This window comes from Tachyglossus aculeatus, chromosome 6 (assembly GCF_015852505.1).
Source record: "Tachyglossus aculeatus isolate mTacAcu1 chromosome 6, mTacAcu1.pri, whole genome shotgun sequence".
NCBI classification, from domain to species: Eukaryota; Metazoa; Chordata; class Mammalia; order Monotremata; family Tachyglossidae; genus Tachyglossus; species Tachyglossus aculeatus.
Window position 1 is genome coordinate 13,476,207 of NC_052071.1, and position 24,286 is coordinate 13,500,492.

A 24,286-nucleotide genomic window follows, 5' to 3' on the forward strand; every position below is an offset into this window, starting at 1 on the left:
TGTGCATCATCGTCAATCGTATTTATTGAGCGCTTACTGTGTGCAGAGCACTGTACTAAGCGCTTGGGAAGTACAAATTGGCAACATCTCGAGACAGTCCCTACCCAACAGGGGGCTCACAGTCTAAAAGGGGGAGACAGAGAGCAAAACCAAACATACTAACAAAATAGGATAGATATGTAATCTATCATCATCATCATCAATCGTATCATCAATCGTATTTATTGAGCAGTTACTATGTGCAGAGCACTGTACTAAGCGCTTGGGAAGTACAAATTGACAACGTATAGAGACAGTCCCTACCCAACAGTGGGCTCACAGTCTAAAAGGGGGAGACAGAGAACAAAACCATCATCATCATCATCATCATCATCAATCGTATTTATTGAGCGCTTACTATGTGCAGAGCACTGTACTAAGCGCTTGGGAAGTCCAAATTGGCAACATCTAGAGACAGTCCCTACCCAACAGTGGGCTCACAGTCTGAAACGGGGAGACAGAGAACAAAACCATCATCATCAATCGTATTTATTGAGCGCTTACTATGTGCAGAGCACTGTACTAAGCGCTTGGGAAGTACATATTGGCAACATATAGGGACAATCCCTACCTAACAGTGGGCTAACAGTCTAAAAGGGGGAGACAGAGAACCAAACCAAACATACTAACAAAATAAAATAAATAGGATAGATATGTACAAGTAAAACAGAGTAATAAATATGTACAAACATATATACATATATACAGGTGCTGTGGGGAAGGGAAGGAGGTAAGATGAGAGGGGGCAAGGGGGAGAAGAAGGAAGGGGCTCAGTCTGGGAAGGCCACCTGGAGGAGGTGAGCTCTCAGCAGGGCCTTGAAGGGAGGAAGAGAGCTAGCTGGGCGGATGGGCAAAGGGAGGCCATTCCAGGCCCGGGGGATGACGTGAGACAGGCGAGAACGAGGTATGGTACGAGGTGCGACTCCTCTCGAACTACAACTCCCAGCGGCCCGGAGAGCGCCCTTCCGCGCATGCGTAGTGAGCGCCCTCCGCCCGCCACAGGTACTACATTTCCCAGCGGCCCTTGCGGCCGGGACTACACCGCCCCCGCTCGGATCTCGCGAGATCTGGTCGTCCTTTCGTTGATGGAGAGTGGGCCTCCCTCCCCCCGCCATTTTGTTTTTGAGGGAGCCTCCCAAGGGGAAGGGAAGGGGTCGTCCATTGAAAGCCGTCAGTTTCCGTCTTTTGGGGCCTTGCTGCGATGTTTCCCGTGGTCAGGAGCGCCCTGAGCCGCCTCACGGGTAAGTTAGACCTGGGGGGGACTTTTCCTCTCAGAGAAAAGGAAGGATGGACAACTTTTCCCCCATTTCCCATAGTCCTCCTTGCCTCACAGGACCAGTCACCTTGGCAACTTCCGCTTCTCTCCTAATAATGGTGATGGGCCTTAGTAGGCCCTTTCTATATGCCAACCACTGTATTAATAGCAGCCAAAATAGTAATAATAGTGGTATTTGTGAAGCACTGTTCCAAAAACTGGGGGAGATAGAAGGTAATCAGGTTGTAGGCCCTTAGCATGTGCCAACCACTGTATTAATAGCAGCCAAAATAATAATAATAGTGGTATTTGTGAAGCACTGTTCCAAAAACTAGGGAAGATACAAGGTAATCAGGTTGTAGGCCCTTACTATGTGCCAACCACTGTGTTAATAGCAGCCAAAATGATAATAACAATGGTATTTGTTAAGCTCAATAAATACAAGAGAGATACAAGGTAATCAGGTTGTAGGCGCTTACTATGTGCCAAGCACTGTGTTAATAGCAGCCAAAATGATAATAATAATGGTATTTATTAAGCACTGTTCCAAAAACTGCGGGAGATACAAGGTAGTCAGGATGTAGGCGCTTACTATGTGCCAAGCACTGTATTAATAGCAGCAAAAGTGATAATATTAATGGTCTTTGTTAAGTACTGTTCCAAAAACTGGGGGAGATGCAAGGTAATCAGGTTGTAGGCGCTGACTGTGTGCCAAGCACTGTGTTAATAGCAGCAAAAATGATAATAATGATGGTATTTATTAAGCAGTTATTATGTGCCAAGCACTGTTTCAAAAACTGGGGGAGATACAAGGTAATCAGGATGTAGGCGCTTACTATGTGCCAAGCACTGTATTAATAGTAGCAAAAATGATAATAATAATGCTATTTGTGAAGCACTGTTCCCAAAACTGGGGGAGATACAAGGTAATCAGGTTGTAGGCGCTGACTATGTGCCAAGCACTGTGTTAATAGCAGCAAAAGTGATAATAATAATGGTATTTGTGAAGCACTGTTCCAAAAACTGGGGGAGATGCAAGGTAATCAGGTTGTAGGCGCTTACTATTTACCAAGCACTGTGTTAATAGCAGCAAAAATGATAATAATAATGGTATTAAGCACTTAAGCACTGTCCTATAAACTGGGGGAGATACAAGGTAATCAGGATGTAGGTGCTTACTGTGTGCCAAGCCCTGTATTAATAGTAGCAAAAATGGTAATAATGGTGTTTGTGAAGCAGTGTTCCAAAAACTGGGGGAGATACAAGGTAATTGGGTTGTAGGCGCTTACTGTGTGCCAAGCACTGTATTAATAGCAGCAAAAATGATAATAATAATGGTATTTGTGAAGCAGTGTTCCCAAAACTGGGGGAGATACAAGGTAATCAGGATGTAGGCGCTTACTATGTGCCAAGCACTGTGTTAATAGCAGCAAAAATGATAATAATAATGGTATTTGTGAAGCAGTGTTCCAAAAACTGGGGGAGATACAAGGTAATCAGGTTGTAGGCGCTGACCGTTTGTGAAGCAGTGTTCCAAAAACTGGGGAAGATACAAGGTAATCAGGTTGTAGGCACTTACTATGTGCCAACCACTGTATTAATAGCAGCAAAAATGATAATAATAATGGTATTTGTGAAGCACTGTTCCAAAAACTGGGGGAGATACAAGGTAATCAGGTTGTAGGTGCTTACTGTGTGCCAAGCACTGTGTTAGCAGCAAAAATGATAATAATAACGGTATTTGTGAAGCCCTGTTCCAAAAACTGGGGGAGATACAAGGTAATCAGGATGTAGGCGCTGACTATGTGCCAAGCACTGTGTTAATAGCAGCAAAAATGATGATAATAATGGTATTTGTGAAGCACTGTTCCAGAAACTGGGGGAGATACAAGGTAATCAGGTTGTAGGCGCTTACTGTGTGTCAAGCACTGTGTTAATAGCAGCAAAAATGATAATAATAATGGTATTTGTTAAGCACTTAAGCACTGTCCTAAAAACTGGGGGAGATACAAGGTAATCAGGATGTAGGCGCTTACTATGTGCCAAGCACTGTTTTAATAGCAGCAAAAATGATAATAATAATGGTATTTGTTAAGCATTTAAGCACTGTCCTAAAAACTGAGGGAGATGCAAGGTAATCAGGTTGTAGGCGATTACTGTGTGCCAAGCACTGTATTAATAGCAGCAAAAATGATAATAATAATGGTATTAAGCACTTACTATGTGCCAAGCACTGTCCTAAAAACTGGGGGAGATACAAGGTAATCAGGTTGTAGGTGCTTACTGTGTGCCACGCACTGTATTAATAGCAGCAAAAATGATAATAATAATGGTATTTGTTTGGCACTTACTATGTGCCAAGCACTGTCCTCAAAACTGGGGGAGATACAAGGTAATCAGGTTGTAGGCGCTTACTATGTGCCAAGCACTGTATTAATAGCAGCAAAAGTGATAATAATAATGGTGTTTGTTAAGCACTTACTGTGTGCCAAGCACTGTTCCAAAAATTGGGGGAGATACAAGGTAATCAGGTTGTAGGCGCTTACTATGTGCCAAGCACTGTATTAATAGCAGCAAAAATGATAATAATGGTGTTTGTTAAGCACTTATTATGTGCCAAGCACTGTTCTAAAAGCTGGGGGACATACAAGGTAATCAGGTTGTCCCACATGGGGCTCACAGTCTTAATCCCCATTTTACAGATGAGGGAACTGAGGCACGGAGAAGCGAAGTGACTTGCCCAAGGTCACACAGCGGACAAGTGGCAGAGTCGGTATTAGAACCTATATTCCTCTGGCTTTTTCCACTGTCACGTTACGTCCCATTATAATAATAATGGTACTTTTTAAGCGCTTACTATGTGCCAAGCACTGTACTAACTGCAAGGGCACATACAAGTTAATCAGGTTGGACACAGTCCCTGTCCCACGTGGGGCTCACAGTCTTAATCCCCATTTTACAGATGAGGGAACTGAGGCACAGAGAAGTGAAGTGACTTGCCCAAGGTCACACAGCGGGCAAGTGGCGGAGTCGGCATTAGAACCTATGACCTCTGACTCCCAAGCCCGGGCTTTTTCCACTAAGCCACGCTGCTTCCCATTATAATAATACTGGTACTTATTAAGCGCTTACTATGTGCCAAGCACTGCACTAAGCGCTGGGGTAGATACGAGTTAATCAGGTTGGGCACTGTCCCACGTGGGGCTCCCAGTCTTCATCCCCATTTTACAGATGAGGGAACGGAGGCACAGAGAAGTGAAGTGACTTGCTCAAGGTCACACAGCAGACGTGGCAGAACCCATAATAATGATAGCATTTATTAAGTGCTTACTGTGTGCCAAGCACTGTTCTAAGCGCTAAACCCATGACCTTCCGAGTCCCAGAGCCGGGTTCGAGCCTGTACGCCATGCTGCTTCCCTTAAGGGTCATGAGGTCCCATCTGGGCCTCACGGTCTATAATAATAATAATAATGATGGCATTTATTAAGCGCTTACTATGTGCAAAGCACTGTTCTAAGCGCCGGGGTGGTTACAAGGTGATGAGGTTGTCCCACGGGGGGCTCACAGTCTTCACCCCCATTTTCCAGATGAGGGAACTGAGGCCCAGAGAAGAGAAGTGACTTGCCCAAAGTCACACAGCCAACAGTCGGAGGAGCCGGGATTTGAACCCATGACCTCCGACTCCAAAGCCCGGGCTCTTTCCACTGAGCCACGCCGCTTCTCCGGGTCTAGGTAGGAGGGAGAACGGATACCGAAACCCCGTTTTGCAAATGAGGAAACAGACCCAGGAAAATGAAAAGACTTGCCGAGAAGCAGCGTGGCTCAGTGGAAAGAGCCCGGGCTTTGGGGTCAGAGGTCATGGGTTCAAATCCCGGCTCCGCCACTTAGCTGTGTGACATTGGGCAAGTCACTTCACTTCTCTGTGCCTCTGTGACCTCCTCTGTCAAATGGGGATTAAGACTGTGAGCCCCCCATGGGCCAACCCGATCACCTTGTAACCTCCCCAGCGCTTAGAACACTGCTTTACACGTAATAAGCGCTTAATAAATGCCATCATTATTATTATTATATCTGTAATTTATCTTAATATCTGCCTCCCCCTCTAGACTGCGAGGTCCTTGCGGGCAGGGAACGTGTCCACCAACTCCGTTATTCTGTCCTCTCCCAGGCGCTTAGTACAGTGCTCTGTACTAATGATGATGGTATTTGTTAAGCGCTTATTACATGTCGAGGACTGTTTTAAGCACTGGGGTAGATACAAGCTAATCAGGTTGGGGTCTCAGGTGGGGACCGCAGTCGTAATTCCCATTTTACACTACCATCCAAATCCAGAAGCATATCCTTACCTCATTTCTGTTGGGTAGGGACCGTCTCTATATGTTGCCAACTTGTACTTCCCAAGCGCTTAGTACAGTGCTCTGCACACCGTAAGCGCTCAATAAATGCGATCGATTGATTAAACGTACTATTAAGCCCTCAATAAATAACGATTGCTTGATTGACGGTGTCAGCCAGAGGTCAGCCACAAAATAGACGAGGTCACGGTGCAGTGCGACTAGTTCTGTTTCAGTAGTTCAGTGGGTTAATTGTTTCCCAGGCACTTAGTACAGTGCTCTGCACGGTGGGAGCTCAGTAAATGCCCCTGATTGATCCAGAGTTCCTCAGAAGGAGTTGCTGCTATTAGTAAACACCCCTTAAAAAAAAATGGGTAGTCAAAAGAGATCATTATTCCCCTTCGTTCAGCAAAGTTTGTTGCTTGCCCCAAGTGAATGGCAGTTTCAAAGCTAGGGAATATATAGTATGTCAGCTGCAGAAATCAATCGGGGGCATTTATTGAGTGGTACTCTGTGCAGAGCACTGTACTAAGCGCTTGGGAGAGGACAAGAGGTGGTGGACGTACGTGTTCCCCGCCGTGGAGGGGCTTGCAAGCTAAATCAGCAGAGCACTGTACTAAGCGCTTGGGAGAGGACAAGAGGTGGTGGACGTACGTGTTCCCCGCCATGGAGGGGCTTGCACGCTAAATCAGCAGAGCACTGTACTAAGCGCTTGGGAGAGGACAAGAGGTGGTGGACGTACGTGTTCCCCGCCGTGGAGGGGCTTGCAAGCTAAATCATCAGTGGCTTAATCGCCCTCCCCTGCTTCTCAGAAATGGGGGGGAAAGCAGGAATTCTGGAAAATTATCATCAGTATTTTTTACTGAGTGCAGAGCAGTGCACTAAACACCTGCGAGTGTCCAGAAGAGTCAGTAGATGGGACTTCCGCCCTCAAGGCGCTTGCGGTCTAATCACAATCAATCAATCAGTCGTATTTATTAAGCGCTTACTGTGTGCAGAGCACTGTACTAAGCGCTTGGGAAGTCCAAGTTGGCAACATATAGGGACGGTCCCTACCCAACAGTGGGCTCACAGGCACAAACACCAGGCTTCCCATATCCTTAGCGATCATCATCATCATCAATCGTATTTATTGAGCGCTTACTATGTGCAGAGCACTGTACTAAGCGCTTGGGAAGTACAAACTGGCAACACATAGGGACAGTCCCTACCCAGCAGTGGGCTCACAGTCTGAAAGGGGGAGACAGAGAACAAAACCAAACATACCAACAAAATAAAATAAATAGGATAGATATGTACAAGTAAAATAGAGTAATGAATATGTACAACCATATATACAGGTGCTGTGGGGAAGGGAAGGAGGTAAGATGCGGGGATGGAGAGGGGGACGAGGGGGAGAGGAAGGAAGGGGCTCAGTCTGGGAAGGCCTCCTGGAGGAGGTGAGCTCTCAGCAGGGCCTTGAAGGGAGGAAGAGAGCTAGCTTGGCGGATGATTTTCCTTCTCCCTCCTCAAAGTGGGGTTCCTGCCCACTTAGTTTAAAGGGGCGACCTCAAAATCAAACCTTATTCATAATAATAATGGTGGCATTTGTTGAGCACTTACCGTGTGCCAGGCACTGTACTGAGCGCCGGGGTGGACCCGGGAAAATCCAATTGGATACAGTCCCTGCCCCACACGAGGCTCATCATCTCAATCCCAGTTTTACAGATGAAGTCACTGAGGCCCAGAGAAGTGAAGTGGCTTGCTCACAGCAGACAAGGGACGGAACCAGGATTAGAACCCAGGTCCTTCTGACTCTCAGTCCCCGGCTCTATCCACTAGACCATGCTGCTTCTTGATGGTCTCCCCCTCTCAGGTCAGTAGCGATGAGGGCCACATCGCTTCCTCTTGTAACACTTCCAATGTGGGAAGAGGAACGGGATGGGGAGGAGCCGTGGACCGGGGTTCCGGAGAAGCCGGAGACGGAAAACTCTGCACCCGGATTCATCAGCGGCCTAATGGCTAGAGCACTGGCCGGGGAAGCCAAAAGATGTGGGTTCTAATCCCGACTCCCCCACTTAACTGGTGTGTGACCTTGGATCAGTCAGTTCACTTCTCTGTGCCTCCATTGTCTCATCTGTAAAATGGGGATTACGACCGTGAGCCCCACCTGAGCCCCCAGCCTGATTAGCTTGTATCTGCCCCAGTGCTTAGAGCAGTACTCGGCACGTAGTAAGCGCTTAACAAATACCATCATCGTCCTTCTGAGGAAAAGATCGCATCTTCCCACGTGAGACTCCAACCTGATTAGCTTGTATCTGCCCCAGTGCTTAGAACAGTAGTCGACACGTAGTAAGCGCTTAACAAGTACCATCATCATCCTTCTGAGATTAAGATCGCATCTTGTCTCATTCGTCATCATCATCATCATCAATCATATTTATTGAGCGCTTACTATGTGCAGAGCACTGTACTAAGCGCTTGGGAAGTACAAATTGGCAACATATAGAGACAGTCCCTACCCAACAGTGGGCTCACAGTCTAAAAGGGGGAGACAGAGAACAAAACCAAGCATACTAACAAAATAAAATAAATAGGATAGGTATGTACAAGTAAAATAAATAAATAAATAGAGTAATGAATATGTACAACCATATATACATATATACAGGTATATATATATATAAACCTGTATATATCATTCCCTTTCAACCTCCCACCCTCCATCTGTCTGTTTGGACGATGCCGTAAGGAAAGCCATCTGTAATTCCGTGAGTCCGTGATAGAGGATGTACACACCAAAGGGAAAGCTCCTCCTTCCCCTGACCTGGTCTCCTGGATCTCATATCATCATCATCATCATCATCAATCGTATTTATTGAGCGCTTACTGTGTGCAGAGCACTGTACTAAGCACTTGGGAAGTACAAGTTGGCAACATATAGAGACAGTCCCTACCCAACAGTGGGCTCACAGTCTAAAAGGGGGAGACAGAGAACAAAACCAAACATACTAACAAAATAAAATAGCACAGATATGTACAAGTAAAATAAATAGAGTAATAAATATGTACAAACATATATACAGGTAATTCTCGTAATTCTGCAGAGATGTTTTACAGATTAGAATAGTTTTAAGCGTTGTCATTTTTTATGCAGTTGCATTAGAATGAAACTAGAAAGGTTAAAGCAGAGTCATTTGGGGACTAATTACATTTCTGAAGACCTCTGTGATTTCAAGGTTGGTCACACCCTAGTTTATTGTCCTGAAATTCTGCATCTTGATCTGAATTTTAGTCCCTACAGCTGGTAATTTGACTAATACCAGCATTTTCTCTTTGGAGGTCCCTAAAGGTGCTGCGAAGGTGACAACAGGTATTCCTATTTCGCAAGCACAAATTGAAAATGCAGTTTTGTCCCTTCACTCCCGTCAAACCACGTTTTCCTGGTAAAAATGGGTTTAAAAAACTGGTAAATGGAGATAAAACAGTACCTTGAGCACCTTCAGTAAGAACACCCTCGAAGCCCTGGATTTTTAGTTGTCATTCTCATGAATAGCACAATAATTCCCTAGGTGAAATCTCCCTGGACTAAGACCATTCCCAAAAGAGGACTAGAACTCAGTCAGTCATATTTATTGAGCACTTACTGTGTGCAAAGCACTGTACTAAGCGCTTGGGAGAGTCTTGTCTCCGTCATCTCTGACCCATAGCAACGCCATGGACACATCTCTCCCAGAACGGTCCACCTCTGTCTGCAATCATTCTGGGAGTATATCCATAGAGTTTTCTTGGTCAAAATAACAGAAGTGGTGAAATATAACAATAAACAGCCCCTTCCCACGATGAGTTTTCAGACTAGAAGGGGAGACAGGCATTAATATGAATAAATAAATGAGCAAATTACACGTAAATTATGATTATGCACCTAAGTGCTGTGGGGCTGGGAGGGAGGATGAATAAAGGGAACAAGTCAGGGTGATGCAGAAGGGAGAGGGAGAAGAGGAAAGGAGGGCTTAGTCAGGGAAGGCCTCTTGGAGGAGATGGGCTTTCGATAAGGATAGCACTTGTAAAATGCTAGGTTAAGGTCTTTTTTTGCCTGTGGAATAAAATCTCTAAATGAAGACAAAACAGGAGTCTGTGGGAGGGAATAAATCCTTCAGTTTCCTTTTAACTCTTGTGAATTCTGCCCTAGTTGGGGAAAAAAAAAAAATAATTCCTTTGGGACTTCAGCTAAGGGGCTGAAGAGAAGCAGCGTGGCTCAGTGGAAAGAGCGCACGGGCTTTAGAGTCCGAGGTCGTGGGTTCAAGTCCCGGCTCCACCAATTGTCAGCTGTGCGACTTTGAGCAAGTCACTTCTCTGTGCCTCAGTTCCCTCATCTGTAAAATGGGGATTAAGACTGTGAGCCCCCTGTGGGACAACCTGATCCCCTTGTAACCGCCCCAGCGCTTAGAACAGTGCTTTGCACAGAGTATGCGCTTAATAAATGCCAGCATTATTATTATTAGTAGTAGAAATTCATCCCACCCTACGTTAGATTGCAAGATCTCTTTAAAATGAACTGAACTTCAGTGCCTGGTACATGAACGTCAAGCGTGTCCTAAATTTAATGTGCATTTTCACATTAAAATTCACATTTTCACATTAGAGTTCACCAGAGACTTGTGTTTTTTTTTTTTGTTTTCTCTGGGGATTATTTTCTTTTAGCGCGCAGCGTTCAGCAGACGGCCGCAAGGCAGATCCACCGGAAACGTGAACCGGATTTTCATGATAAATACGGTACTGCTATCTTGCTTGGAGGAGCGATATTCTGTGCTGCTGCATGGACATATGTAAGTAACGTTGATTGCAACTACCGTCGTTTTCACAGCGTGTTGTTGGTCGGCATACGCCACTTGTCCATGAGGTTGTACGATTTTCACAGCTCTCTGCTTCCCAGGCTTGTTTATTTTATTGGGTTGGAAGGGTCAGATTCAGTGGGATTTTTAATAAGAGTAAAACAAGTCAGTTGATTTTCCGTGTATGCGTCCCAGCCTTTCCTTCTGCATGGCATCGCATTCCGTCCTGCTCATCGTCAGAAGAGCATTCCCTAATCCCGTCAGCATTCCCTAATCCCAAATGGCGGTGAAAGCATGCGTTCAGAAGAGCCGAATGGAATGCAATTCCAACATCAGCTGTGTTGCTAAGCAAGAAGTGAAATCACATGTACTGGTTGGTCTTTCATGATGATGATGTTAATGGCGTTTGTTAAGCGCTCACTATGTGCAGAGCACTGTTCTAAGTGCTAGAGGGGGGGTTACAAGGTGATCAGGTTGTCCCACGTGGGGCTCACAGCCTTAATCCCCATTTTATAGGTGAGGTAACTGAGGCTCAGAGAAGTTAAGTGACTTGCCCAAGGTCACACAGCAGACATGTGGGGGAGTTGGGATTCGAACCCATGACCTCTGACTCCAAAGCCCGGGCTCTTTCCACTGAGCCACGCTGCTCCTCCAGATGGGATGTCCTAAGAAATCTACAGTTCGAAGTGATTGCCGAGGGCAATTGGGAAGGGAAAATAGCCCCTTCTTAATTAACTGCCAATTATTTTCACCTTAAACTTAACCCTCTTCGGGATAACGCTGTCGGGCTCGACTTTAATTTAAAGCCATAACAACCAGCAGGGGAGTGAAACCTTAGCTGGACTTTTTTGGTAATAATAATAATAATGGCATTTATTAAGTGCTTACTATGTGCAAAGCGCTGTTCTAAGCACTGGGGAGGTTACAAGGTGATCAGGTTGTTCCACAGGGGGCTCACAGTCTTCGCCCCCATTTTACAGATGAGGGAACTGAGGCCCAGAGAAGTGAAGTGACCTGCCCAAAGTCACCCAGCTGGCAAGTGGGGGGAGCTGGGATTTGAACCCATGACCTCTGACTCCAAAGCCCGGGCTCTTTCCACTGAGCCACACTTGTCTCCTGTGTGACCTAGGCCAAGTCACTTCCGTGGGCCTCCATCTTCTCAACTGTAAAACGGGGATTAAGACGCTGAGCCCCATGATGAGAAGCAGCGTGGCTCAGTGGGAAGAACGCGGGCTTTGGAGTCAGAGGTCACGGGTTCAAATCCCGGCCCTGCCGCTTGTCAGCTGTGCGACTTTGGGCAAGTCACTTCACTTCTCTGGGCCTCAGTGACCTCATCTGTAAAATGGGGGTGAAGACTGTGAGCCTCCCGTGGGACATCGTGATCACCTTGTAACCTCCCCAGCGCTTAGAACAGTACTTTGCACATAGTAAGCGCTTAATAAATGCCATCATTATTATTATTATGTGGGACAAGGGACCGTGTCCAACCCGATTTGCTCGTCTCCACCTCGGCGCTCTGTACAGCGCCTGGTACGTAATAAGCGCGCAACAAGTACCACAATTAAATTACGGGGCCCAGCTGTGGGACAGCCGACTTTCACCGGGATTGTATCGCAGCGCTTTGTACAGTGCCTGGTACGTAATAAGCGTGCAACAAGTACCACAATTAAATTATGGGGCCCGGCTGAGTGACAGCCTACTTTCACCGGGATTGTACCGCAGCGCTTTGTACAGCGCCTGGTACGTAATAAGTGTGTAACAAGTACCACAATTAAATTACGGGGTCCGGCTGAGGGACAACTGACTTTCACCGGGATTGTACCGCAGCGCTTTGTACAGCGCCTGGTACGTAATAAGCGTGTAACAAGTACCGCGATTAAATTACGGGGCCCGGCTGAGGGACAGCTGGCTTTCACCGGGATTGTATCGCAGCGCTTTGTACAGCGCCTGACACGTAATAAATGCGCAACAAGTACCACAATTAAATTATGGGGCCTGGCTGAGGGAGAGCTGACTTTCACCGGGATTATATCGCAGCACTTTGTACAGCGCCTGGTATGTAATAAGCGTGCAACAAGTACCGCGATTAAATTACGGGGCCCGGCTGAGGGACAGCCAGCTTTCACCGGGATTGTACCGCAGCGCTTTGTACAGTGCCTGAAACATAATAAGCGTGTAACAAGTACCGCAATTAAATTATGGGGCCCAGCTGAGGGCCAGCTGACTTCCACCGGGATTTTACCGCAGCGTTTTGTACAGCGCCTGGTACGTAATAAGCGCGTAACAAGTACCACAATTAAATCACGGGGCCCGGCTGAGGGACAGCTGACTTTCACCGGGATTGTACCGCAGCGCTTTGTACAGCACCTGGTACGTAATAAGCGTCTAACAAGTACCGCAATTAAATTACGGGGCCCGGCTGAGGGAGAGCTGACTTTCACCGGGATTATATCGCAGCGCTTTGTACAGCGCCTGGCATGTAATAAGCGTGCAACAAGTACCGCGATTAAATTACGGGGCCCGGCTGAGGGACAGCTGGCTTTCACCGGGATTGTACCGCAGCGCTTTGTACAGCGCCTGGTACGTAATAAGTGTGTAACAAGTACTGCGATTAAATCACGGGGCCCGGCTGAGGGACAGCTGACTTTCACCAGGATTGTACCGCAGCGCTTTGTACAGTGCCTGGCATGTAATAAGCGCGCAACAAGTACCGCGATTAAATTACGGGGCCCGGCTGAGGGACAGCTGACTTCCACCGGGATTGTACCGCAGCGCTTTGTACAGCGCCTGGTACATAATAAGCGCGCAACAAGTACCGCAATTAAATTACGGGGCCCGGCTGAGGGACAGCCGACTTTCACCGGGATTGTACCGGAGCGCTTTGTACAGCGCCTGGCATGTAATAAGCATGTAACAAGTACCACGATTAAATTACGGGGCCCGGCTGAGGGACAGCTGACTTTCACCGGGATTGTACCGCAGCGCTTTGTACAGCACCTGGTACGTAATAAGTGTGTAACAAGTACCACAATTAAATTACGGGGTCCGGCTGAGGGACAACTGACTTTCAACGGGATTGTACCGCAGCGCTGTGTACAGCGCCTGGTACGTAATAAGCGCGCAACAAGTACCGCAATTAAATTACGGGGCCCGGCTGAGGGACAGCCGACTTTCACCGGGATTGTACCGCAGCGCTTTGTACAGCGCCTGGTACGTGATAAGCGTGTAACAAGTACCGCAATTAAATCACGGGGCCCGGCTGAGGGACAGCCAGCTTTCACCGGGATTGTACCGCAGCGCTTTGTACAGCGCCTGGCACATAATAAGCGCGTAACAAGTACCACAATTAAATCACGGGGCCCGGCTGAGGGACAGCCGACTTTCACCGGGATTGTACCGCAGCGCTTTGTACAGTGCCTGACACGTAATAAGCGCGCAACAAGTACCGCGATTAAATTACGGGGCCCGGCTGGGGGACAGCTGACTTTCACCGGGATTGTACCGCAGCGCTTTGCACAGCGCCTGGCACGTAATAAGCATGCAACAAGTACCGCAGTTAAATTACGGGGCCCGGCTGAGGGACAGCTGACTTTCACCGGGATTGTACCGCAGCGCTTTGTACAGCGCCTGGCATGTAATAAGCGTGCAACAAGTACCGCGATTAAATTACGGGGCCCGGCTGAGGGACAGCTGACTTTCACCGGGATTGTACCGCAGCGCTTTGTACAGCGCCTGGCATGTAATAAGTGTGCAACAAGAACTGCAAAAGTTGGGCTTTAATCCCGCCTGCTGAAAGACCCCAGGGCCGCTTATTCCAGGCTTCCAAAGCCCTACACCCCAGAAGTTTGGGGGCCCCCACAAAAGACCAGTGAGCCCACTGTTGGGTAGGGGCCGTCTCTATATGTTGCCAACTTGTACTTCCCAAGCGCTTAGTACAGCGCTCTGCACACAGTAAGCGCTCAATAAATATGACTGATGACCTCATATGAGCTCACTTTAGGGAGGGCACAGTCCGGAAGCAAGGTGGGCCCGGTGGTGTTCTGCTTTAACGGGCGACGTTTTTCTTTTTACAGACCGTGACACAAATCGGCATCGAATGGAACCTGTCCCCTGTTGGCAGGGTCACCCCCAAGGAATGGAGAAACCAGTGAAGGATTCCCCTTCACCACCGACGACAGCTTGGAACTGCTTTGAACGCTTAACGCCGAGGGAAGGCCCGTCGTCGCCGTTTGTCGGGATGGTGTTCCCGATGTAATAAAGTACACTGGAATCCTTCCGAGTGGCTCCTCTTTATTGAATTATGAGAAGAGCGGTCTAAAGTTTTCAGCGCTGCGTTCCCATTTCCAAAAGAGCTTTCGGACCCGCTTACCCTCTAAGTCCAAAATGAGTTAAGTAGGAAATTGTCCTAAACAATTGCTAACAATGCTCGGTAAAGCTCTGGATACCGTGGAAACCCAGACATTTTCACTTTTAATTTTTTTGTCGAGGGAAAGTAAAGATATCATTCCTTAGTTCTGTTCGAGTGCCTACTGTGGTCGATAATAATCATAGTAATGGCATTTATTCAGTGCTTACTGTGTGCAAGGCATCAATAATAATAATAATGGCATTTATTAAGTGCTTACTGTGTGCAAAGCATCAATAATAATAGTAATGGCATTTATTAAGTGCTTACTGTGTGCAAAGCATCAATAATAATTAGTAATGGCATTTATTAAGTGCTTACTATGTGCAAAGCATCAATAGTAATAGTAATGGCATTTATTAAGTGCTTACTATGTGCAAAGCATCAATAGTAATGGCATTTATTAAGTGCTTACTATGTGCAAGGCATCAATAATAATAATAGTAATGGCATTTAAGTGCTTACTGTGTGCAAAGCATCGATAATAATAATAGTAATGGCATTTATTAAGTGCTTACTATGTGCAAGCAACAATAATAATAATAGTAATGGCATTTATTAAGTGCTTACTATGTGCAGAGCATCAATAATAATAATAGTAATGGCATTTATTAAGTGCTTACTATGTGCAAAGCATCAATAATAATAATAGTAATGGCATTTATTAAGTGCTTACTATGTGCAAAGCATCAATAGTAATAATAGTAATGGCATTTATTAAGCGCTTACTATGTGCAAAGCATCAATAATAATAATAATAGTAATGGCATTTATTAAGTGCTTACTATGTGCAAAGCATCAATAATAATAGTAATGGCATTTATTAAGTGCTTACTATGTGCAGAGCATCAATAATAATAATAGTAATGGCATTTATTAAGTGCTTACTATGTGCAAAGCATCAATAATAATAGCAGTAATGGCATTTATTAAGTGCTTACTATGTGCAAAGCATCAATAATAATAGCAGTAATGGCATTTATTAAGTGCTTACTATGTGCAAAGCATCAATAATAATAATAGTAATGGCATTTATTAAGTGCTTACTATGTGCAGAGCATCAATAATAATAATAGTAATGGCATTTATTAAGTGCTTACTATGTGCAAAGCATCAATAATAATAGCAGTAATGGCATTTATTAAGTGCTTACTATGTGCAAAGCATCAATAATAATAGCAGTAATGGCATTTATTAAGTGCTTACTATGTGCAAAGCATCAATAATAATAATAGTAATGGCATTTATTAAGTGCTTACTATGTGCAGAGCATCAATAATAATAATAGTAATGGCATTTATTAAGTGCTTACTATGTGCAAAGCAATAATAATAGCAGTAATGGCATTTATTAAGTGCTTACTATGTGCAAAGCATCAATAATAATAATAGTAATGGCATTTATTAAGTGCTTACTATGTGCAAAGCATCAATAATAATAATAGTAATGGCATTTAAGTGCTTACTATGTGCAAAGCACTGTTCTAAGCGCTGGGGAGGTTACAAAGTGATCAGGTTGTCCCACGGTGGGCTCTCAGTCTTCATCTCCATTTTACAGATGAGGTAACTGAGGCCCAGAGAAGTTAAGTGACTTGCCCAAAGTCACACAGCTGACAAGAGGCAGAGTCAGGATTCGAACCCATGGCCTCTGACTCCAAAGTCCGTGCTCTTTCCACTGAGCCACGCTGCTTCTCTATTATTATTATTATTATGATTATTATTATTATTATTATTGTATCTCCCCCAGGACTTGGCACATAGTAAGTGCTTAACAAATGCCATTATTATGATTATTGATGGATTGATTGACAGTAGACTGTAAGCCCCTTCTCTACCGACTCTGTTATTCTGTATTCTCCCAGGTGCTTAGTACAGTGCCCTGCACACAGTAAGCGCTCAGCAAATAGGATTGAATAATTGCTTGATTTCTTGATTGACTGAAAGCAGACTATAAACCTCTTGTCTACCAACTCTGTTACTCTGCACTTTCCCAAGCGTGTAGTACGGTGCTCTGCACAGAGTAAGTGATCAGCAAATAGGATTGATTGATTTAATTGATTCCTTGATTGATTGCTCGATCAGCAAATAGGATTGATTGATTAATTGATTGCTTGATTGACCCCTCGTCTCACGACTCCGTGATTTTGTACGCTCCCGCTGAGAAGCAGCGAGGCTTAGTGAAAACAGCTCGGGCTTGGGGATCAGAGGCCGTGGGTTCTAATCCTGCTCCGCCACATCAGCTGTGTGACTTTGGGCAAGTCACTTCTAAGCGCTTAGTACAGCGCTCTGCAGACAGCGCTCAATAAATATGATTGATTGATTCTCTGCCTCAGTGGCCTCATCTGTAAAATAGGGATTAAGACTGTGAGCCCCACGTGGGACAACTTGATGACCTTGTATCTCCCCCAGTGCTTAGAACAGTGCTTGGCACATAGTAAGTGCTTAACAAATGCCATTATTATTATTATTACCAACTCTGTCATTCTGTACTTTCTGTCATTCTGTGCATATAGTAAGTGCCCAGCAAATAGGATTGATTGCTTGATATGTTGCCAACTTGTACTTCCCAAGCGCTTAGTACAGTGCTCTGCACACAGTAAGCGCTCAATAAATACGATTGATGATGATGATTCCCACCTTCTAGACTGTGAGCCCACTGTTGGGTAGGGACTGTCTCTATATGTTGCCAATTTGTACTTCCCAAGCGCTTAGTACAGTGCTCTGCACATAGTAAGCGCTCAATAAATACGATTGATGATGATGATGATGATATACATAAATAAATTACAGAGAAGCAGTGTGGCTCAGTGGAAAGAGCCCAGGCTTTGGAGTCAGAGGTCATGGGTTCAAATCCCAGCTCTGCCAACTGTCAGCTGTGTGACTTTGGGCCAGTCACTTCACTTCTCTGTGCCTCAGTTCCCTCATCTGTAAAACGGGGATGAAGACTGTGAGCCCCATGTGGGACAACCTGATCACCTTGTATCCTCCCCAGTGCTTAGAACTGTGCTCGGCACATAGTAAGCGCTTAAGAAATACCAACATTATAAGCGTTTAGTACAGTGCTGTGCACACTGTAAGCGCTCAATAAATACGATTGATTGATTGATGGACAGACAGTAGACTGTAAACCCCTTGTCTACCAACTTTGTTATCCTGTAATAATAATGGTTTTCATTAAGCGCTTACTGTGTGCCACTGCTCCAAGCTGTACTCGTCCAAGTGCTTAGCACAGTGCTCTGCCCACAGGAAGCGTTCAGCAAATACGCTTGATTGAGCGCTTGATTCCGTGATTGATTGATTGACTGACTTGATTGATTCCCGGCCGGCGGGAGAGCGGGGTCCAGGGTTTGGCCGTCAGAGAGAGGGGATTACGCTATTGATGCCTGTCTACTTGTTTTGTTGTCTGCCTCTCCCCTTCTAGTCAATCAATCAATCAGTCAATCGTATTTATTGAGCACTTACTGTGTGCAGAGCACTGTACTAAGCGCTTGGGAAGTACAAGTCGGCAACATCTAGCGACAGTCCCTACCCAACAGTGGGCTCACACTCTGAAAGGGGGAGACAGAGAACAAAACCAAACATACTAACAAAATAAAATAAATAGAATAGATATGCACAAGTAAAATAAATAAATAGAGCAATAAATATGTACCAACATATATACAGGTGTATACAAATGTATACAAATATATATATTTGATGATGGGGATTAAGACTGTGAGCCCCACGTGGGACAACTTGATCACATTGTATCCCCCCCAGCGCTTAGAACAGTGCTATGCACATAGCGCTTAACAAATGCCACCATTACTACTATTATTATTCATCATCATCAATCGTATTTATTGAGCGCTTACTATGTGCAGAGCACTGTACTAAGCGCTTGGGAAGTACAAATTGGCAACATACAGAGACGGTCCCTACCCTACAGTGGGCTCGCAGTCTAAAAGGGGGAGACGGAGAACAAAACCAAACATACTAACAAAATAAAATAAATAGAATAGATATGTACAAGTAAAACAAATAAATGGAGTAATAAATATGTACAAACATATATACATATATACAGGTGCTGTGGGGAAGGGAAGGAGGCAAGATGGGGGGATGGAGAGGGGGACAAGAGGGAGAGGAAGGAGGGGGCTCAATCGGGGAAGGCCTCCTGGAGGAGGTGAGCTCCCAGTAGGGCCCTGAAGGGAGGCAGAGAGCTATAGAGGGAGGGCATTCCAGGCCAGGGGGATGAGACAAATGGCAGCAAACCTTGTGACTCCCTGGTCCGTGCCCTAACCCTATGCAACAGACAAATGGTAGCAAACCTTGTGACTCCCTGGTCCATGTCCTAACCCTATGCAGCAGACAAATGGCAGCAAACCTTCAGACTCCCAGGCCCGTGCCCTAACCCTATGCAATCAATCAATCGTATTTATTGAGCGCTTACTGTGTGCAGAGCACTGTACTAAGCGCTTGGGATATACCCATTGGCAACATATAGAGACAGTCCCTATCCAACAGTGAGCTCACAGTCTAGAAGGGGTAGACAGAGAACAAAACCAAACATATTAACAAAATACAATAAATAGAATAGATATGTACAAGTAAAATAAATAGAGTAATAAATATGTACAAAAATATATACATGCATACAGGTGCTGTGGGGAAGGGAAGGAGGCAAGACGGGGGAATGGAGGGGGGAGGAGGGGGAGAGGAAGGAGGGGGCTCCGTCTGGGAAGGCCTCCTGGAGGAGGTGAGCTCTCAGTAGGGCCCCGATGGGAGGAAGAGAGCTAGCTTGGTGGATGGGCAAAGGGAGGGCATTCCAGGCCAGGGGGATGAGACAAATGGCAGCAAACCTGGTGACTCCCTGGCCCGTGCCCTAACCCTATGCAACAGACAAATGGTAGCAAACCTTGTGACTCCCAGGCCCATGCCCTAACCCTATGCAGCAGACAAATGGCAGCAAACCTTGTGACTCCCAGGCCCGTGCCCTACCCCTATGCAATCAATCAATCAATCGTATCTATTGAGCGCTTACTGTGTGCCGAGCACTGTACTAAGCGCTTGGGAAGTACAAGTTGGTAACATATAGAGACAGTCCCTACCCAACAGTGGGCTCACAGTCTAGAAGGGGTAGACAGAGAACAAAACCAAACATATTAACAAAATACAATAAATAGAATAGATATGTACAAGTAAAATAAATAGAGTAATAAATATGTACAAAAATATACACATGTATACAGGTGCTGTGGGGAAGGGAAGGAGGCAAGACGGGGGAATGGAGGGGGGAGGAGGGGGAGAGGAAGGAGGCGGCTCCGTCTGGGAAGGCCTCCTGGAGGAGGTGAGCTCTCAGTAGGGCCCCGATGGGAGGAAGAGAGCTAGCTTCGTGGATGGGCAAAGGGAGGGCATTCCAGGCCAGGGGGATGAGACAAATGGCAGCAAACCTTGTGACTCCCTGGCCCATGCCCTAACCCTATGCAGCAGACAAATGGCAGCAAACCTTGTGACTCCCAGGCCCGTGCCCTACCCCTATGCAATCAATCAATCAATTGATCGTATTTATTGAGTGCTTACTGTGTGCCGACCACTGTACTAAGCGCTTGGGAAGTACAAGTTGGCAACATATAGAGACAGTCCCTACCCAACAGTGGGCTCACAGTCTAGAAGGGGTAGACAGAGAACAAAACCAAACATATTAACAAAATAAAATAAATAGAATAGATATGTGCAAGTAAAATAGAGTTATAAATATGTACAAACATATATACATATATACAGGTGCTGTGGGGAAGGGAAGGAGGCAAGATGGGGGGATGGAGAGGGGGACGAGGGGGAGAGGAAGGAGGGGGCTCCGTCTGGGAAGGCCTCCTGGAGGAGGTGAGCTCCCAGTAGGGCCCCGAAGGGAGGAAGAGAGCTAGCTTGGTGGATGGGCAGAGGGAGGGCATTCCAGGCCAGGGGGATGAGACAAATGGCAGCAAACCTTGTGACTCCCTGGCCCGTGCCCTAACCCTATGCAGCAGACAAATGGCAGCAAACCTTGTGACTCCCAGGCCCGTGCCCCAACCCTATGCAATCAGTCAATCAAAGCATATTTATTGAGCGCTTACTGTGTGCAGAGCACTGTACTAAGTGCTTGGGAAGTACAAGTTGGCAACATATACAGACCGTCCCTACCCAACAGTGGGCTCACAGTCTAGAAGGGGTAGACAGAGAACAAAACCAAACATATTAACAAAATAAAATAAATAGAATAGATATGTACAAGTAAAATAGAGTAATAAATATGTACAAACATATACACATATATACAGTTGCTGTGGGGAAGGGATGAAAGCAAGACGGGGGGGATGGAAAGGGGGACGAGGGGGAGAGGAAGGAGGGGGCTCAATCTGGGAAGGCCTCCTGGAGGAGGTGAGCTCTCAGTAGGGCCCTGAAGGGAGGAAGAGAGCTAGCTTGGTGGATGGGCAGAGGGAGGGCATTCCAGGCCAGGGGGATGAGACAAATGGCAGCAAACCTTGTGACTCCCTGGCCCGTGCCCTAACCCTATGCAGCAGACAAATGGTAGCAAACCTTGTGACTCCCTGGCCCATGCCCTAACCCTATGCAGCAGACAAATGGCAGCAAACCTTCAGACTCCCAAGCCCGTGCCCTAACCCTATGCAATCAATCAATCAATCAATCGTATTTATTGATCGCTTACTGTGTGCAGAGCACTGTACTAAGCGCTTGGGATGTACACGTTGGCAACATATAGAGACAGTCCCTATCCAACAGTGGGCTCACAGTCTAGAAGGGGTAGACAGAGAACAAAACCATACATATTAATAAAATAAAATAAATAGAATAGATATGTACAAGTAAAATAAATAGAGTAATAAATATGTACAAACATATACACATATATACAGGTGCTGTGGGGAAGGGACGGAGGCAAGACGGGGGGATGGAGAGCGGGACGAGGGGGAGAGGAAGGAGGGGGCTCAATCTGGGAAGGCCTCCTGGAGGAGGTGAGCTCTCAGTAGGGCCCCGATGGGAGGAAGAGAGCTAGCTTCGTGGATGGGCAAAGGGAGGGCATTCCAGGCCAGGGGGATGAGACAAATGGCAGCAAACCTTGTGACTCCCTGGCCCGTGCCCTAACCCTATGCAACAGACAAATGGTAGCAAACCTTGTGACTCCCTGGTCCATGTCCTAACCCTATGCAGCAGACAAATGGCAGCAAACCTTGTGACTCCCAGGCCCGTGCCCTACCCCTATGCAATCAATCAATCAATCGTATTTATTGAGCGCTTACTGTGTGCAGAGCACTGTACTAAGCACTTGGGAAGTACAAGTTGGCAACATATAGAGACAGTCCCTACCCAACAGTGGGCTCACAGTCTAAAAGGGGGAGACAGAGAACAAAACCAAACATACTAACAAAATAAAATAAATAGAATAGATATGTACAAGTAAAATAAATAAATAAAGTAATAAATATGTACAAACATATACACAGGTGCTGTGGGGAAGGGAAGGAGGTAAGATGGGGGGATGGAGAGGGAGAATCAATCAATCGATAAATAAATAGAGTAATAAATATGTACAAACCTATATACATATATACAGGTGTATGCAAATGTATACAAATATATATATATTTGATGATGGGGATTAAGACTGTGAGCCCCACGTGGGACAACTTGATCACATTGTATCCCCCCCAGCGCTTAAAACGGTGCTGTGCACATAGTAAGCGCTTAATCAATCAATCAATCAATCAATCGTATTTATTGAGCACTTACTGTGTGCAGAGCACTGTACTAAGCGCTTGGGAAGTCCAAGTTGGGAACATCTAGAGACAGTCCCTACCCAACAGTGGGCTCACAGTCTGAAAGGGGGAGACAGAGAACAAAACCAAACATACCAACAAAATAAAATACATAGAATAGATACGTACAAGTAAAACAAATAAATAAATAAAGTAATAAATATGTACAAACATATATACAGGTACTGTGGGGAAGGGAAGGAGGTAAGATGGGGGGATGCGCTTAGTACAGTGCTCTGCACATAGTAAGCGCTCAGTAAATACGATTGATTGATTGATTGATTGACGGAGAGGGGGAATCAATCAATCAATCGATAAATAAATAAATAGAGTAATAAATATGTACAAACCTATATACATATATACAGGTGTATGCAAATGTATACAATTATATATATTTGATGATGGGGATTAAGACTGTGAGCCCCACGTGGGACAACTTGATCACATTGTAACCCCCCCCAGCGCTTAGAGCGGTGCTATGCACATAGTAAGCGCTTAACAAATGCCATTTTATTATTATTATTATTATTATTATTATTATTATTATTATTATTATTGTTGTTGTTAGGCAGGAGGAGCAGTCGGGTGGCGTTTCTCCGGCCGAGCCACTAGGGGGCGGCGGAGGCCGGGGCTGGGGGGGGCGGGGGGGTCACGTGACTCCTCCCGCCCTCCGCGCGCGAGAGGCCCCGCCCCCTTCACGTGACCCCGGGGCGCGAGCGGACCACTTCCGGCGCGGAGGAGGGCGTGGTCGGAAGTGGGCGTGGCTGGCGCCTTCTTAGGGGGCGCACGCGCGGGGGCGCCGCCGCTCAGTCGCGGGAGCGCCCCCCTACCGTCACCGTCGGTACTGTCGCCGCTGTCGTTGGTCGCTCCGGGCCCGGGTGAGTCCATCAATCAATCAATCAACCAATCAATCGTATTTATTGAGCGCTTACTGTGTGCAGAGCACTGTACTAAGCGCTTGGGAAGTCCAAATTGGCAACAGATAGAGACAGTCCCTACCCAACAGTGGGATCTCCTCCTCCCCTCCCCTTAATAATCATAATCATGTGATTGGGCGGGCGCTTACTACGTGCCAGGGACTGTACTAAGCGCTGCGGTGGTTACAAGCTAATCGGGTTGGACACAGTCCCTGTCCTATGTGGAGCTCACAGCTTCATCCCCATTTACAGAGGAGGGAATTGTAATAATAATGATGATTCTGAGGTTTGTTAGGCGCTTACTATGTGTCAGGCACTGTACTAAGCGCTGGGGTGGATACAAGCTGATCGGGTTGGACACAGGCCCTATCCTATGTGGGGCTCACAGGCTTCATCCCCATTTACAAAGGAGGGAATCGTAGTAATAATAATGATTCTGAGGTTTGTTAGGCGCTTACTATGTTCCAGGCACTGTACTAAGCAGCTGGGGTGGATACAAGCTGATCGGGTTGAACACAGTCCCTGTCCTATGTGGAGCTCACAGGCTTCATCCCCGGTTACAGAGGTGGGAGTCGTAGTAATAATAATGATTCTGAGGTTTGTTAAGCGCTTACTATGTGTCAGGCACTGTACTAAGCGCTGGGGTGGATACAAGGTAATTGGGTTGGACACAGTCCGTGTCCTATGTGGGGTTCACAGTTTCCATCCCCATTTACAGAGG

At 46.1% G+C, this 24,286-nt stretch overlaps 1 protein-coding gene across 1 annotated transcript; it reads left to right on the plus strand.

Moving 5' to 3' along the window:
* The first annotated feature begins 1,104 nt into the window (after positions 1–1,104).
* On the plus strand, positions 1,105–14,718 carry LOC119929859 (cytochrome c oxidase subunit 7B, mitochondrial). Its single transcript, XM_038748194.1, has 3 exons — positions 1,105–1,280; positions 10,312–10,436; positions 14,516–14,718. Exons 1-3 carry the CDS (start codon positions 1,241–1,243, stop codon positions 14,591–14,593), a joined length of 243 nt encoding a protein of 80 aa, XP_038604122.1. The 5' UTR covers positions 1,105–1,240; the 3' UTR covers positions 14,594–14,718.
* Positions 14,719–24,286: the final 9,568 nt, after the last annotated feature.

Coding starts and splice junctions, on each gene's coding strand:
- LOC119929859 (XM_038748194.1), top strand. CDS start 1,241: ATGTTTCCCGTGGTCAGGAGCGCCCTGAGCCGCCTCACGG. Junction 1,281..10,311: donor CGCCCTGAGCCGCCTCACGG/GTAAGTTAGACC, acceptor ATTTTCTTTTAG/CGCGCAGCGTTCAGCAGACG. Junction 10,437..14,515: donor GTGCTGCTGCATGGACATAT/GTAAGTAACGTT, acceptor TTCTTTTTACAG/ACCGTGACACAAATCGGCAT.